Here is a 19,566-nt window from a genome sequence, read left to right on the forward strand (position 1 = left end):
TGAAGGAAGAGAGAGAGAGAGAGAGAGAGTTGTAGTGATGAGAGTGCTAGAGGCGATGGGGAGGAGGTCGGCTAATTATAGCGGCGGCAGCTGCGAGCCGCTTTGATCGATAGCGGGCTGGTTGTACGCTGGTCGACAGGAGAGTGCCCTGCGGATCGTACTCCGGCCGGTGGGAGGGATGTTGGGAGGGAAGGAAGGAAGGCGGCGTGACAGGGTCGATAGGGTCGCGCGCGCGCACAGGGCGCCCGCTTAGAATGGAATTTAAAAGCATGCGGGGGCGCTTCGGCGAGGTCACAGTCTGGGCCCAGGGTGGGTTCGCGTAGAAGGGGGAGGGCGGGCGGGCGTACATGAGGTCCGGGGTAGAGACGGGGTGCGTCTCCGGCTTCTGTGTACCTCGGCGACGGCTCACATCGCCACAGGCGGCGGTGGTGGTGGGACGTGTCCGACATTTTCCGCTCCGGAAAACCTACCCCCCCCCCTCCCCCCGTCCCCGCTCGACGAAGTCCGCTCTATGAGAGGGCGCGTGTCAGATTCGATCACGCGGTGATGCTGCGCGCGTGAGACATGGCAGCCTGCGGCGCTGCGCTGCTCGCGCTCACCGTGGCCCTCCTGCCGCACGTGCACCGGGGGCCCTTCGTGCACGCAGGGTGAGTACCCGCCCACCATATACAACTCAGTGGGCGTAGCCCTTACTATACACACAACAGACCCCCCCGCACCTACCCCCACAACTCCGAGGCTAACGTCCGCCCACTCGATTTCAATTTACACACATTCCGAGCGAAAACAATTCTAAAAGCGCGAAATAGCCGAAATCGACGCCGGACGAATTCGCTCGATTCGTACGACATGTACAAAAATATAAGTCGAATTTCCCGAAAGGGCATATAGTGTCGAGTGTGTAATTAGTAAAAATTAGTAAAAAAAAATATCGAAATTTTCCGAAACTAACTGCAACCAACTTGCACCGAATGCGTTCAATTTGTATGAAATTATTAACAAAAAAAAAAAAAAAAGTGTTCAGTGTGTACATATAGTGTTATAGTATTATTGAACTTATCAATGAGACGTTTACTATTTGATTATTTCAACGCCTACCCGTTATTGTCGGCGTTAGTTTGTATGTAGCGTAAGTGTTGTCGGTTCGCAGAATTCGTGACGTTCAATTTAATTAGCAATTTAATTTAATTTAGTAAGACATTTCCCATTTGATTATTTCAACGCCTACCCGTTATTGTCGGCGTTAGTTTGTATGTAGCGTAACTGTCGTTGGTTCGCAGAATTCGTGACGTTCAATTTAATTAGCAATTTAATTCAGTAAGACATTTCCCATTCGAGTATTTCAACGCCTACGCGTTATTGGCGGCGAAAGTTTGACATAACGTAAAATGTAGCGTAACGTAACGTAACGTAAATGTTGTTGGTTCGCGGAATACGTGACGTTCAATTTCATTTACAAAACAAATGAACATTCAAATATTTACTTTTAGATTGCTACATGTTTGAGCGGTTTATAATACATTATACGGAGCGAAGCCGGGTAAAAACACTAGTACCACTATACATGTAGTATAATTAGTGAAATTTTGTTTAAAAAAAAAAAACACACACACACACACACACACTTCGAGTGCTTCAGTTTGTATGTATGTATGTATGATGGTTTTTAGTTTTTTTGAGTGATTTGGACCGTCTTGCGACCGGTTCGTCGTCATCGGTTGAACCGGTTCGTGTGCGATTTTTATCGTTGTATATGTGTGTGTGTGTGTGTTATGCGTACCTCGGTAGTACTGCGGAACGTTACCGGTTACGCCCACCGGTGCTCTTTCGCGGCGATCTCTCGGATCATATATACATATATATATACATATATACATGTATATATATATATATATATATATATATATATATATATATATATACATGTATATATAGTACTTTGTATTATTATTGTTATCGTCTTCGTTGTGTGCGGAGTAAAAACAATTTTTTTAAACAGAAATCATGCGGAAATTTTGTAATTTATTTTTTGTTTGAATTTTTTTTTCTTTCACAATGCAAAACAATTCTGTATAATTATTGACACTCAATGAAGAAATTGTCAATTTGTCATATTTACTTTCATACAAACAATACATTCCATCATTTCATTATTGATATTTTTATGTATTTATTATTGTAATATTTATTAAATCATATGTAAATGTATAATATTAAATACTGATTATAAAGCCAAATGAGACTGGTTTTATTCATTATTATTATTAATATTATTATTATTATTTACCTGAACATTTTTTATTTATATATATATGTATGTTTGTAGATTGTATGTATTATTATATTATACTATATTCACTTCAATTTCTTATTGTGAATGTTAAAAATTAAAAAAAAAAAAAAAAAAGGAAATTTCTATAACATTTCTCTTCTTAAATTCTAAACGATTAAATTCGATTATATCTTATGTACATATTTTATTGAATCATTATTAAATCGAGTTTGATCGTTGCACTTACTATATATTGTATTGGTTATTTTTATAAACATTTATTATACATGAATCAAAATTTTTATCATCATTTCGTCTATTAAAAGCATTATTTATGATATCATCTTTTTATTTTTTCATCTTCATTATCATCTTCACACCATTTCCCGTTTGATCCTTTCATATACCTTAAGAGAATAAAAGAAAGCGTTGACGACACAAGTATAATCATTACAAGCATTGAAAAATTCTCACTTGATTTGTTAACGTATATGCAATCATAAGAATCACACATTTCACAATCATAAAAATCATTTATTCTTTATACATGATGTTGCTGATACACATAATCATCCATTTGAGACAGGTTTTATACATATATTGTATGTATAGAGCGAGTATTGCGGCAGATTTTCCGACGGAAAACACACCGCTGCTGTATGTAATAAATGACTTGCGAATATCGGCCAGGTAGTCGGTTTGGTTAATTAAACCGGTTTAAGCCGGTTCTGTTAACGGCGAATGCAACTGTCCGATAACGATGCACAAAGGCTTTTCGCCGGCTGACATTTCCCGGAAAACACAAACCACCCCCGCAACAACAGAACTTGCAGATATTGCGGTTCGCTTTCAATAGAGAGTTTTCCCGCAAACAAGAAAATCTCGCTAGAATTTTCCTAGCGACAACGGCGAGGCCGACAACAACGACGATAAAGGTAAATCAGTTTTCCGACATGTAGATCTACACATGCACATATGTGCATTCTGCATTTGCACACATCAGTTTTCATTCGATATCGCATTCTTTCGTGCGAATCTGATTGAAAGTTGGACATATTATACATACATACATGTTAATGTACATATAAATTTGAACTTACATTTGCACGAATCATTGTAAAAGATCAAATTGTAAAACACTGATGTGTGTGAACTGTTTATATACAAATTATTATATGAAAATACGAACGCTTACTCAATGTTGTGAGGCTTAGATGTTTTCACGGTGAAGAGATCAAAAGGCATACGGTATTGTGAACGAATTTCTATTTTATTCTGAGAAACGTATTCAACTTTTTTCTTTATTTATATAAAGAAAATAAATATCACATTTATATGTGATATTTATTTTTATATGCCCTAAGCCTCTTTTTCTCTAGACGGGGGAAAATTTTATTTACTTCGTTGTGATTTAAGCAGTTCCTTTAATAATAAGCATCGCAGAAATGCTTTGATATTGTGTCGCTTTTGAACTCATTCAATGTCGATGTAATTTAAATTGAGACTTTTACAATACAACCTCTGAGCCCACATAATGGAATTGTACAATTGACAACTTTTTCTTCTCGTAATTTATTTGATTTTGAAAGGCTTGAAGTTTCTTTGTCGCGTATTTGAAAAAGCGAACGTAAAATCGAATAAAAATCAAACATATACTCTGTTTACATGTTTATTGGGGCGGTTATTATTACAATAGATTAAATATATTATCGTAAAATTTGGTTGATTCATGCAAACGAATCTTATTTTAGATATATATATATATATATATATATATATATATATATATATATATATATATATATATATATATATTCTATATAATTACAATTTATTGAAGAGCTGGTGGTTTATAATTGAAAGATAAATACCTTCAATGGGCTACACACGGCCTTGCGAAATACGTCTGATATCTAAATTACGATACCGGTAAATACAATATAAAATTCGGCAGTCGTATATTTCTAAGAATTTGGAATTGTAAGCAAACAAAAAAACGTATAAAAGCTCATTTTTTGTATAAAGCTGGCATAAAGCTGGCATTTATCGGATGAATGAAAGTTGAAAAAAAATCCCACGACTTCTACGACGCGTTTAAAATTTAAATTGATAAACAAAATTTTTCATTTAATATAAACAAACAAAAATTAGTTGTTTCGTATACGATATTATTTTTAGATGAATTCGTTTAAGATATTTTCCCAACTGATGGTTAAAAAATTAGAATTTGACTCGTATTATTTTGTTGAAATCTTAATAAAATCAGCCCAATTTTTCGTCTTTCTGAGCGCGTTTTTATCATCTTGAATGTATGTTTGTACATATATAAGTACATATATGTATGTGTGTGGATATAGATTTTCCGCGGCTATAGGCGCGTGCGAATTTTCCCGCTATGTGGGCGTAGCCGTTCGTTTTGATATATCGCGGAAAATTCGCCGAGTTTTTCCGCATTAAAGAGGAGAGAGCTTTTTGTACCGCGGTCACGTCACCAGGACGGGGACAGTGGGTGGGTGGGTGGAAAGGGGGAGAGCTTTTGTGCGCAAAGCTCGACTTATTCGACCGAATTTCAATAATTACGCACGAACGTACGCGCACGTTCCCGGCCTTTTCACTGTCACTGACGACTACTGTCTGAATCTTGAACGAAATTTCCAATCGAATGTGACTTATAGAATTGCGATGATTTGGCGAAAAAAATCAGCCGCTTTTCGACAAAGCTTTTGCCAATGGTGGTGAGGGCGAGATGAATGTGGGGGATCGATAGGTTTCATTTGAAAGATTTAATTTTCTTCTTGGGAATGTGTTCTGATTATATTTATCTACAAATTAGAATGCACAACGGCAAGTAATAACACTAAGATGTATGGGAAATAGAACATTTTAGTCTAACGTCTTATTTATGTTCAAACTTATTATAAACTTCAGGCGTTGATAGTATGTAGAAAGTTTTTGAGAATCACAATAACTATTTTGCCGTGGAAGCAGATCTAATTGACGTTTTATAATTCAAAGTAATTCAATAAAGCTATTGTAAGGTAATTATATATATATAACTGATATGATCTAGTAAAGTGGATCTAGTAGTAAACGAAAAATACATGTGTACATTTCGATCGATCTGTACTAATAGTAACAAAATTATAAGTAAACTCACATTTCGGTTGAAATATCTTCATCGTGTTTTTCATATCGGTTAGTAATAAATTTGATAGACTGAATATTTCAAAGAAAACCATGAAAAATTTCACATTGAAATGTCATATATTAGAAATAGAGCTTTCATTGCCACTTTACGTATACATAAAATTTAAATCAACTATGAATGTTTGGTTTAATTTTTAATAAAAATGTTTGTATATAGATGACTATACCGGTAGGTATAATACAAAGAAGTTGATATTAACTGTTTGGACGAAATAAATATTATATATGTGCGTGAAAATTTTCGCAATCGGATTTTTTCCGGCAAATATAAAATCATTAATTAGTCAAAATATTTTTAATCCGGGAATTAGAAACCCTTGAACGAGGAGGGATTATTATCGTCGGTGGAAATTAATTCAGTATTTCATACTGCTAATTTAATCATGGAAATCCGCCGACAAAACTATCCCTTTGTATAATATAATGTCGTCTGTAAGAAAATTCATTCTTTCAGCACGCACATAATATATTCGCATTTTGCAATAGGGCACCTGAAAATTTCAGCGTAAACAACGGTCTATTACTTTTTTATGCGGAAAATTTAATATGAAAACACAAACAAATTTTTATTATTAAACAGTTGAAATTTTCACAAGAATTTAATAAATAAATTTAGATGTTAGCAAAGTAGGAAAAAAAGATCGATCAGGCTGACGGGAAGATGTAACGAATTTTTTTTTAATTTAGATTTAAACGGATCGCTCTTTTAGCTTAAGCTGGGGAGGATTATATAACGTAAACAGTTTACGAGGGCGTTCTTTTTTTCAGGAAAATTTTAATTGAGGCGTTTAAATATTAATCAAAATTAACACTCATCCGTACGAAAAATAAATGCTGCTTCTTATTAAATAAAATGTACGAATGTCCAAAGGTGATAAAAATGTAAACAATTGACTATACATACATATTGTACATAGTATTGCCTATGTATTCGGTAAGATTTCAAAACTGCTTACTGCCTTGATAATTTAATTTTACGATTAAGATGCAATTTAGTAATGAAAAATCTGAGAAATTTTGATGACGAAAAGCGGAAAATCCTCCCCACACGGCCAAATTGAATTTATTCAACATTCTCTAATAAACGAAACGACTCTAATGGATTGCATTAACATAAAATCTCGCCACGAGCGTTCGAATCATAACGAAAGCTTTCAAATTTGAACCGTAATAACAAACTTCGTTTATGTTTAACTTTACAGCGTGTAATTTAATCGCATTTCGTTAACCGCTGCGAGCGACGGCAATTTCGTTTATTTGCCAAATACAAATACATAAATTAGACATTCATACTTCATATGTATAATATATACATATGAATGTACGCGCATTGATAAGAAAAGCTCGACATTTAAATACGCGATTAATTTCGAACGAGATGTGATCGCAAAATATATTCATACATCAGCGAATTTGATAATAGATATAACAAAAATATATATTGAAAGCTAAATATAATAATAAAGGAAATAAATTATAAATCAGCAGTAGACAAAATACATTTTGAAACACTGTCTTGGGTAATATGAATATATTTCTTAATCAATTCAAGCGCAAACCTTTATTTATCTCGAAACCAAAGGGTTTTCATAAATATAATATAATGACGAGAAATAAATTATTTATTTCTACCAGTTTGTAATGAAAAAGAGCATCGCCGAGAATATGAAAGAATATTCGGTAATTTTTCATTTTTTAACCTCAATTTAAAATCAAGTGTCAATGATCTTTTAGCAATTTGATCTAAAACTGTATGCTTCTCTATACTTTCATTTGAATCGAACTCATATTTGGAACGGTAAAATTTCCAAATGATTTTATTTGGATGATAAAAATAAATATTTAGGTCAAAAATATCTCGTGGGATTTATTTTTGTGGATTATGCGTTTAAGCGGAATAAATCATTTTATATTCGCAACTCGAAATAAAAACAAAATTGATTATTTTTATGGGTATACCGTTTTAAAAGTTCAAAACAGATTGATACACTCTAAAAAACATTATTATTTCGCCCACGGCGTGAAACACGAAGCTGGGGGGAAAAAATTGTTTGCGTGGAAAAAAATATGAAAGCTTCACGTGGAGAGCTTTTTTCAGATGTACTGTATACATATGTACACATACATATATTTATGTATGTATACAACATGCCAGTGCGAACGAGTGAAATATAAGCCACACACGTTTCGTTGGAAAAAATATTATTTACGTATTTTACTTACACGTATATATGTACGTACGTTTTATTATACATACAATATAATACCACGAATGTTAGTCTGGCAACTAGTGAACATGTATCATTTTTGTATTAAAAATAATATAATGTTGAGGTAGTTTAATTTCGTCATTATTATATGAGACGACGTACTAGTCTCACTCACATTAGATAGCATTTAAAATCTTATAAGTAAAGCAACAAAATAATATGAATTTACTAGGGAAAATTACAAAAATCCAACTCATGTTGATATTAATTACATATAAATAGACATTAGGTAAAATGTAAATCTATGTACATGTGTAGATTTATATCTTCTGGTGATTTTTGTTATGAACCTTGTACACCACCAAATAACTTCGCAATTTTGGTTTCCTCCCGCCGATAAATGATGAAATATAATGTATAAAATATTAACCTTGCCTGTAATCAATGATGAAATATATGTAATTCAATGTAGGCACTGCGCAATATACATATGTACATGCGCATGTGCATGGTGCATTCACGCTGAGCACAATGTGCAGCGCGCTGAGCCATAAGTACTAAAAATACATATGTACATATTTTTGAACAAAAATTTATTATGCTGATTATTATTCTTATTACCAATAACAATTTCGTATATTTCTGCCTAAAAAACGCACATACAAATATCTCATATTCATTTCAAAATTGTTCCGGGAAAATCTTAAATTAAAACGAGTATGAAAGAAATATTTCGCTTTATGAAAAATGTACTCGTGGAAGCCGGCAATTTCAATACTCCCGATTTATACTTTAATATAAAGTTACAAAGCGAGTTTTAATATCGGACGCTATTGTAAGTCAATATTAAAATATTTCATATTAAAATATTTACATATAAATATGTATATTAATATATCTACGTATTAATATCGTGCGAAAAAGTTGTATCATTTAAACCATGTCTGCGTGCCGTGTCGTATAACTGTGTACTAATTTCCAATCGATCAAAACTAAATATATATATATATATATATATATATATATATATATATATATATACATATGTATATATGACTTATATACTTACCGCTTACTTAAATAGAATCAATCACAATTTCACGTGTATTCATCGAAATAATTCATATGGGAAATATAATACAAACAAAAATTACAGTCTAATTGAAGCGATTTTCTATCATTAAATAAATTGTATACGCAATTGCAACTTTTACAAACAAGTCAGAATGGTATTAATGCTAATTTGTTTGCTTTATATTATACATATGTACTTCATTTAGATGCCTTTGAGCTTGTCGGGCTTTTGTTGAAGATAATTGCTATAAAGAGATACAAAAGATAATTATTTCGTGGGTAAAATGAATAGTCAATCGACTCCTTTACATGGAATACAAGTCAGATATTGTCAAATAATTAAAGCTTTTGAGAAAATCGAATGGAAATTTGGCACATAGGAAATTAAGATAGAAAAGATAATTATTTTGTGGGTCAAATGAATAGTCAATCGACTCTTTTACATGGAATATTTGTCAGATATTGTCAAATAATTTAAGCTTTGGAGAAAATCAAATTGGAATTCAGCGCATAGGAAGATACTTTTAATCAGTTGATCAAGCATTTGAAGCTTAAAAAGATCTACTAACCTATAATCACAGAACGATAAATATATCATATTTATTTCTTAACGTTTTTTAAAGGCGTTTGAGATTAAATGGCTTTACTATTATCTTTACTTTCTATCATTTATAATGTTTACAATACAGCTAGGTCTATTTAAAAGACTACCGTTATCTATTTTACACATTTTTGATCGGATTTATAATATTATCTTATTTTAATGTTAGTATTTGAAGCTAAGTTTACAAGATTCTATGCCTTGCAGGTTTTATCATTACGCTTACTTATAAATCCTAAATTACATTTTATTCAAGAGAAAATGAGCTGGTAGCGACTATTGTTTAATAGTTTTTGGATTTATTTGAGAGGCGTATTATTAAAAGTTTTACATTGAAGAATTCAGAGTTAATTAGAAGAAGATTTACGATGTGTACAAATGTTATATATGGATTCCGTATATCAATGCAGTTACATTTATAATGCATTTGGAATATGCTATATTTAGTTTCGTGTCGGTTTTATCTCAGCTAGACGTGCAATTGCACCGGAAAGAGCAAAGGTATTCCGAGACGGGGCGCGTCCGGGGAAAATCTCGGGAAATCATCTCTTCCGCTATCAAAGCTAGCTTTTCCGCTATTTTCAATTTTCCGAAGGCGCGCGTCTGTGCCCGCCGCTCGGCCGGAAGCTCTTCTGCTCTTCGAAAAGCTCATTGCGATTTTTCCCGTCGACAATAAGTCGATAAAGCTTTACGCGGGACTTCAAACGTCACATCCGGAAACCGAATAGCTTTATCATTTACCAGTATTTAACTTCGAATTATTTTCTTAAAATAATAAGGACCGTTTTATGTGAAATATTTTTCGGGAAAATTCGGATTCGGGTACATTTTAACTATACTTCCATTTAAGCAATCGTTTAGATAGCCAAACAAACAAACATTAATCTTTATACAATAGATACTGTCTCGGGCTGAAAAATCAATAAAAGTGAAACATGGTAATTTCAAAGTTATTGAAATGATTAAAGTTAGAGTAAAATAAGATACTACATACATTTATACCAAATTTAGTGGTTCTGAAAAGGGTGGTTACAAAGCCTACGAAAAACAAAAATTTATATTTTCGGAATATTACTAATTATGCAATACTAAATGTGACCAACCCACTTTATCTATGTATTTGAGGAATATAAGAAGGATAAAAAGCAAAATTCGGTAATTAAACATACACACATACACGTTCACACATACCGACTATGAAGGCATTTTCGATACAAATTGATTGCATTGTAGGGAAATTAACACAAGACAAAAGCTCTATTTCCAGTTGTCGGATTTTGTTCAATTTTTACTTACCTCTTATTAATTTATTACTTAAAATCAATATAAACATTAATCATATTAAATATCAAAATAAAATAAAACTTCTGATTTACAAATTCTGACCAAAACTTTATCAACTCTGAAGTTAGTAAATAAAGAATACAAATATAAATTTTTGGCTTGATACATTAAGGGGTGTGGAAAAAATCTTGCAGTCACAACATTTCTTAGGAAAAAAGAGGAAAAATCCCACTTCGGGTTTATTAAATTTTGTGATTTTTTTTCATCACAATACAAGCAATATTTAAGGGGTCGAAAAAATAGTGGAAGAAAAATCCAACAAGAGTAAACTGCCACTTCCTGTTGATAGGTGCTCACCAAATTTTATACATAACTTAGTATTACGCTTAAACTTATAGATGTGAAATTTCAGTTCAATAAACCAAAAGGTTTCTGAGAAAAACACAAAAAAACCTCGATTTTCTAGAGTAATAGTACTTACTACTCCCGGTTGAGGTAAAAAGATTTTTAAAATATTAGAGTATAAAATTTATAATTTCTATTACAAATAAAATTCTGATTTGGTTAGCGGTTTGGGAGAATTCAAAAACGTATACACCTATAAGGTACCATTTCCGGTCAACTTAGAGATTTAAAAAAAAATCACGTTGTATCGATAAGAATTTCAGTAACCGATACTAAGTTTCAGTACGATAGGATGAACGGTGTTTAAAAAATCCCTAAAATACACCCAGATACACACATTTACACACAGGCACACACATTTGGTCTAGATCATGAAAACGTGATCAGTGATCGAGTCTGAGTTCGAATCAGTCGAAATCTCGAGTTCGAATTTTCGCATCACAAAACTTCATCTTTTGTTACTACGTACATAGATAAAGTAAAAAAATTTCTATTACGCATAGTAAAATGTGTCAATACTTTCTAATAATGTTTAAATTCAGGAAGATTCGTCAACTCGGCGTGAACAGAAGCCATTTAATTTTCTCCGCAGTGAAACCGTTCACGTCCGAAATTCCGGTACATAAAATAAAACTGCAAATACATATTTACGTAATGGAAATTCCAAACCATGCAAATTTTACAGCCTATCGGAAAAACACTTACTTCATAGCCGCCCGTATTTCTACCGCACCCAGTGATGCGAACATCGCCTACAATACAAAGTTTCCTTTTATATGTATGTACGTATGTACATAACATACTGCGATCGATATTTAAAATTCCATCAGAATCTTAATCATCGCACGAATCCGATTCTAATTCTTCACTCGTTTATGTTTTTTATATATATATATATATATTTTTTTTTTTTTTTTTGCCCCATTTCCAATCATTAAAATGGTGATTTTTACCCCGGTTAATTTAGCAACCTTGAAGCTCGACCATGCGATCTATGCACACACGCTCATAAATCAAATATATGTACGTGAAAGTATTATTAATACGAAAATAATTCAAATCGTACACACGGGTATTATTAAAATGAAAATCTATTATGCGCGAATGTGGGCTTTTACGTGTTAACGCTAGGAAGCGCACACCCATAAGCTAAGTATGAAACACAATTCATCATATTTGCTGAGCTTTTGCAATACTTTGTCACTGTCACAAGTCAAAATTTGTGACACGCATACATGTACATAAATTTTGAGTGTATGTAATATCGCACCGCTATCTAGATGGGAAAAAATCGCATCAGGGCGACGAAATAAGCTGTACGATAGAAGTACTGCACTTAACGACTGAATGATTGCGTAAGTTGTAAAATAAAATAATAAAATATATGGAGGAATGGTTCGTTAGTATTTCTGCGAATTATTATACAGTAAAGAGACGTGTGCGGACGTTTGGCCAAATTGACAATTGGTCGGCAGACGCTTGGACGAACGGTCACTAAGCCAAAAGACGTTTGGGTGAACGGACATTTGCTTTAGTTTATTTATAATTGTTTTGTTTTCCAGCCACTACGTGGTAATATGTCATACCTGTCGTTACTGGGACAGTTGGGGCTTTATATCCCTAATAATTATGTGCATGTTAGACATCAACATTTGATAGTTGTACCCCCTGCTCGCACAGTTCTTTTTCGAATGGCTCCTATTCCAAGATATATTCGACTTCTCAATAAATCGTTGCTCCTGAGTCTAAATTTGATATTTTCCACCTTAGTGAGGATAAATTATCGGATATTATTCTAACATATTAGTCGGGTAGCCTGCGCTCATCATTATTTTCATAATTGAACATGTTGTATGAGTGTAATTTTCTTCTTAATTTTCTGATGTTTTGTTTTTGCAACTGGTTCTGATTTATTGGATCTAGCTGTGTAGTCAGAGCAAGACATTCGCTACTGTATATTTATTCAAAACTTAATATAAATAGATAAATTATTCTGAAATCACTTCAACGTATCATAAAAATGTGATATTTTAGACAAATTTAAGCATTAAAAACTTCATTCGGCCAAATATCCGTACGGCCTAGTGTCCGTCGAATATAATATTATATTTCCAATAAAAAATAAAATACATGTATGTACTTAATTTATTTAGATATCGTCTTTGCAAAAGATTTACTATTGTATTTTACATTTACTTTGTTAACACTATCGGAATTGAAAATAGTTTCATTTATTATGGTCGTTTGCAAAACTTCGTCATCAGTCTTGTTCTTTCTAATGATAGCGTTTGTATACCATTTTACAAATTGGTATACAAACATATGCATACACATATGTAGTTCTTCGTCAAAATTTTCACAAAGAATTGTCGGTCAATAGAAATATTTTAGTAAAAACAGCAGTTGAGTAATAAACAAATTTTATTTAAATATGATAATACTTCCACTAATAATCTTTTCAACGAGAGTTAATCGTCAAAATGTGAGAGCCAGGAATCCTTTTGAGACTATGCTAGACAGACAACCCCATCTTTAGGAATGTACCTATGCGTTATATAATATTATATATGTTCATATGTATAACGAACGCCAAACTCGTGTCAAAGAAATTCCTAATTATAAGCCTACTTTATATAAAGCCTAGAAATTTGAACCTCTAGCATAACATCCCTTTTGAAAGCCTATTGTTTAAATCAAACCTCGCATATACTGTATAGATATATTAATTTGTCAAACCTCTTATGGATCATACATCTATTGCATAAATACCTGTATATAATCTTCGTATCAGGCTTTTCAATTTCCGAAGCGGTTAATTTGATACTTCGATTGTATGCGGTCTTAGAAAGTGTGAAACCCATACAAAATTATCTGAAAACAATTTAAATCGTTTATTATAAATTGTAGTTTTATCGTGTAGTAAAAACGTACGCTATAATAAATATCGTATTTTTAGGGCTGCAAAATGTTGCCTTTACAAAATGAACACGTACAGCTAATGAATGATATATTGATTACTTATACATGTACATAAATAATGTAAAACCGAAAAGAAACAAGAAAAGCGTACCACATTTCAGTATTTCAAAACGAAATTGATAATTATCGTGATGAATTATCAAGTTGACATTGTCGGTTGAAAAATTCGTAAAAAATACACAATCGTTAAATTGAAGTCTCGAAATTGTGACCTTTTGTTGCCGAGTCACTGACAAATATGCGCAGTGTGTACACGCAAATTATGCAATTATTCGAATTAAATAGAATGTACCATAATGAAATAGCGAAATTAGCGTTCCCATTGATTAACTATCGAGCTATGTAATTGCAAAATTTGTCGCGGTGAATACCAACACAGTTGTACTTTTCGTATACAAATATTTTATATACGAAATCGAATATGATGCAATATTTTAATTGAAAAATGTATATTTTTTAACGTTGATACACAGCCCTAGATATATTTTTAGTGTGGGTTTATGATTTATGACCGCTCTGACCTGCGTGATCCCTAAAGTTGCCCACTAATGGAGAGATTTGTCTGCAGACAAATCGGCATACATATTTATGGCGATTTGTTTATCGTGGCTGTTTCTCAGCAACGAACTTTGGAAGGACTTTGTTCACAATTGCGATCCTTTTTTATTATTAATATCATTAAATAATTTAGCATATTTTATTGAGCAATGAGCTTTTCTATTTTTAATGTTATCCCATTAGGCAAAAGATTTTATGTTCGAAGACGACAGATTTGTATTTTATATCTGTTAGTGTTTCTACCAATATTTTCTTCAAATCAGGTAGCCAGAGAAACTCGGGACAAGTTTAATGACAAAAAAATGAGTATCCAATTTTTTTTAAATTTAGTTTGACATATTGTTTGCAAGCTTTTTATTAGTTTCACTAGAAGTTTGTTAGCGAGTCTATGTGAATTCGTGAGTCTATTTTAAACTACTTCCACTCATGATCGATTCGAAACTTTGCAAGAATACGAAGGTTGGCTAATAATATAATAGGCTAATGAGGCTACACGCTAGAGGAATAATAATCATGAACATTACATCACAATTGTCTGTCACATGACATTCTATTTGCTGAACGGTACGATTAAAAAACGTTTTAATATTGTATTAAGTTTTGAATAGTTAAGTTTTTTAATAGTTAATTAATAAGTCGAAGAAATTAAATTTAATTATTAAAAAAAATCCAACTTGTTCAACCCAAACTTTTATATATATTACCTATGTATATTCAGTCGTATAAATAAATTCGTTTAAGACAGCCATGCTTCCCAGCAAACAAATTTTGTATAAGGGCGAAAACACACAGCACGGAACGTGGCACATGGTTTTTTTTAGATACTTTTAAACATCCGAAAAAAATGTGGCATGCCCAGCACACACCATCCCAAAATCACCACCTGCAGTGTTTTCGATAAAATTGTTTCCTTGCTTGACAGTGGTCGAAAACTGTGTATCCCATATTTGAATAAATGTAGGAGAACCCACATAGCGGGGAGTCAAGCACACGAAGTGCCGTTGTTCCCCGTGTGATTATGCCCTAAATTTATTTATATCAATATTTATCCCCCACGCTAGTATAAATATTTACTATATATAAGAAAATTATTCTAAATAGGATAGTCATTTAGGCCGGTATTATAATTATTTTTTACATTTTAGAATATTTTTTAATACTAAATATTTTTTATTTAATAATAACAATAGCGAGTTTTTGAAAAACTATTTTACTATAATTTAAAAATCAAATCATTCGACCATAAATGCTTACGCGATAAGCATATACATATGAGCCGCACAACCAATCAGCGTGAAGTGGTCCACGTGGACTAAAACCATTGACCAATGGATGCATTTTAAGCATCCGCTATAGTTATGCCGATAATTCGTGCGCATACATTAAATCCATATTTGAAATTGGCGAAAGTCCAATTTTCTTCGTTTCGACAAATATCTCGCAAAACATTTAAAATAATGTTTTGTGTTTAAAATTATTTAAAAATACTGGTGACCTGGCCTGCCTTTTATTCCGTTTTTCCGAGATTCTGGACATATCGAATTAAAAGTGATAACAGTTTGTGAATTAAACCAAACGGAAAAAGCATTTTTGGAACTGAAAATTGAACTTTCAAATATAACGGCTCATATCATCATCATCAATTACAGTATTTAAGTTGAAATATTTAGTAAAGCAAGAATTTTTCGGTACTATTAATTCGCACCCTTGCAAAATATGTACATACATACAATTAAATTTTCAAATAATTTACTAGCTTTTGTATGAATGTGAGCGAATAAAAAACTTTAATATACGTATTTACATAAAATTAACAAATTTAAATAAAAGCTCGACACCATTACTTCAAGCACGAATATATTTAAAACAGTATGTGTTTAAATTATCAACAACAAAAAAACATATACATATATAACAGTTGTATATACATATAATGGGCATTAATAAAAAAGGCAAACTACTGATGCCGCCCCCATTTTTGGCAAAGTTGCTGAGCGCCCCCTGCGATCGTCCGTGAGCCTCGTTGGCCGGCACGACCCTGCACGCCCTCACACACCCCACACACACACGACCCACCATGAAAAGTGTGATAGTGTATTGGTCGCGTAATAATGCACGGTAAATAAAGTAAGGGCGGGCGCCCAGCTTACATGCAATTCACGGGAATTTGCGTGCCGCTTAATAATTTATACACGCCATGAAAAATTATACACCGCACACCTACTCGTATTTTAATTAACGTATTAAGTTTGATAAAGGCACACACACACACACATTTAAGTTGCAAATTTATTATATGCTATATAATACAGGGAGCGATGTGTGCCACGTTGCAAATCGATATCGTTGAATGTGCAATTAAGTGGCAATAATAAACAAATTCATTGTGAGCTGGTCAAATACTTTCAGTCGATCGGGTATTATAAATTTATATGTAAAAAATGTCACTTGGGCACGAGCGATCTAATTTGTGTAATGGTCTATCAGATTGGTTGGATTCGCGCTAATGACTTGACTTGTCGGTATGTGTGTAATTTTCATTTGGAATTTGTTCTTATCAGTCGCGTAGATAGGTTAATCAGTAAAGCGTTTTGATGTTGATTGAGCCTCATTAGTAGTATTGTAGGGAGTTGTACGATTATATCAGATGTATGTACATATGTATGAACATTTTTATTTTTGAATGATTTCAAATACAAAAAATGGGTATTGAATAGCACAATTTCAATTTAACAAGGCACGACAGGAAACTAAACATTTATTTTAATTTTATTTTACAAAATCAGTTAATCAAGCACACTCGTCTAACAGATTGCTCCAAAGCGACGAGTGTGCTAAGAGGTAATAAGTAATAAGGTACATAAGAGGTGTAATAAGATTAGCTGACGTAAATACATACATACATAACTGAGCGAGTAAAAAGATTGGAATTGCAATGTAGCTAAAAAGAATGGATGAAAAGTGTTCAAATTGCACCCAAGAGAGTGTAAAAGGGTGCAAACAAGATAGGCGGGGTTGGGATCGTGAGTGTTGAATAGTGTTATTGATGATGATATATTTTTAGAAATATAATAGAAACTTTAAAGCTTTTCTTTGAAGACATGTGATTATGCTTCTACGTGCTAAAGATATATTGTTTCCGAATTCAATAAGACGAAGGATACAATACAATATAATCAAAACGAATCTGGCTCATCTTATGTATTTGCCTCTTCTTCTTGTTCCACAAATTTGATTTGTAAAATTACGAATTCGATTTGTAAAATGACAAATTTGATTTGTAAAACGACGAATTTGATTTGTAGAATGACGAATTTGAAATGTAAAAACTGTAATATTATGTATAAATATACACAATTCAAACATCAAATGTACATAATTACTAGATTGCGCGCAAAAATTCTAGAAATACATACATATTTCCTACACGATACAACCATAAACGTTAAACGGCATGTTAAAGGACATTTCAATATTGTATTGAGTATTAAATAGTAGTAGTTGAAAATCTATTGTATTTTCTGAGTGGCATGATTAAAGAACATTTTAATATGTACGCCCCAAGGTTTTATTAAGCCTTTATTAGTCATACAAAAGAAATTCTTCTAAGACAATAATGCCTGTCTGCAAATAGGTTTTGCACATCGTTTACTATTTAAAATTTATACTCCACGCTTATATACATACATTTATTTATTTGATTTATTTAAAAAAAAACGGAATAATAATAAGTTTAAAAACTGTAGGTATACAAACCACAAAAAAATCACACGAATAATAAAAATAATGCAAGATTGTTTTTAATTTGTAAGAGTGCTTCTATTGAACGTCTGCGGTATCATTGTGGTTTAAAATAAAGTTTTAGTTTGCGGTTGGAACTTGCGGTAGTAACCTATCTACCCATTTTCCGAGGAGGATTTTCAGCTCGTCGTAAGTTACGCTGTCGCAGCACGAAGGTGACGACGCCGCATTTTTATTGCCCGTCGGGTGGTTATGGCCGACTTATTTATGAGCGGAAAACCATCGGTCGCCGAGTGAGGTTTCTCTATAAAATTTATTATTGATGGAATAAAATAGAGGGCCCGTTTTCCCACCGTCTTGATTATGTCCGTCCCTAACGCATAAAGATCACGTGCCGGCCCTGGACTGCCGGGTTAAACGTTCCCGTTGAATAAAATAAGCGAGTCTTTCTTTCTCTCTCTCCTCGTCTATCTTTCATCTCCGTTTTCCTCTTTGTATACCACATATATGTAATACAACAGAGCTGATTTCAAAAAACAAAATGGTGCGTCAAATTATTCAACCGACCCTAATGCGAAAGTTCGGACGGACCAAAGGGTACGAAAATATAACCCACATTTTATATTATACATACAGTCGCGCAAAATGTATTCAAAATATTTATATTTGAAATTTTCGTAGTTGTGATTCCTCAAATTTTGAATGATCTATTATATTCGAGCAATTGACCGTACAAAACCGTATATAGACTTTTCCGGACGGATTATGGTAGATGGAAATATGTTTCCTATTCAAAAAATATTTTGCTTTTCCCTCAAAAGGTGTTATCAAATAACCAACTGCGAAACATATTATATTTCTAATATGAAATATTTTTTATATTAAAATGAATATACATACATATGTACATATGTATAAACGTTCACTATTCAAATCCAAATGTTATATTAGGTACACCAAAGTTGATATATTAATACATGGTATCTTTACTTACAGCGTTAACATTCAGCATTCCAATATATGCTTAAAATCAAAGTTATAGTTTTTCTTTTAGTAGATGCTTTTATTTGAATTAAAGCCACTATAATTATAGCAATAGTATCAGAGTAACAAAAAAATCACGATATTTACTTACAGGGAGCATGGGACTAAACAATCTTTACTAAGTTTTACCCCCTGAATTCGAATATGACAATAATATTGACATACAGGGCTTTTTTCTCGGCATTTTACAT

The 19,566-nt window shown here is 32.7% G+C and overlaps 1 protein-coding gene across 4 annotated transcripts in view; it reads left to right on the top strand.

Annotated features, from left to right (window-relative positions):
* Positions 1-406: 406 nt before the first annotated feature.
* Positions 407-19,566, top strand: part of Rdl (Resistant to dieldrin) — a 112,366-nt gene continuing 93,206 nt past the window's right edge. For 2 of the 4 annotated variants that reach the window (XM_077446362.1, XM_077446364.1), the window contains exon 1: positions 408-647. In XM_077446362.1, the coding sequence (XP_077302488.1) occupies positions 565-647 (83 nt within the window). In that variant the 5' untranslated portion in view covers positions 408-564. Of the gene's footprint in view, positions 648-19,566 lie in introns of all 4 variants that reach the window. The other 2 variants (XM_077446363.1, XM_077446361.1) reach the window with 2 other exon arrangements.

This window comes from Arctopsyche grandis, chromosome 2 (assembly GCF_051622035.1).
Source record: "Arctopsyche grandis isolate Sample6627 chromosome 2, ASM5162203v2, whole genome shotgun sequence".
NCBI lineage: Eukaryota > Metazoa > Arthropoda > Insecta > Trichoptera > Hydropsychidae > Arctopsyche > Arctopsyche grandis.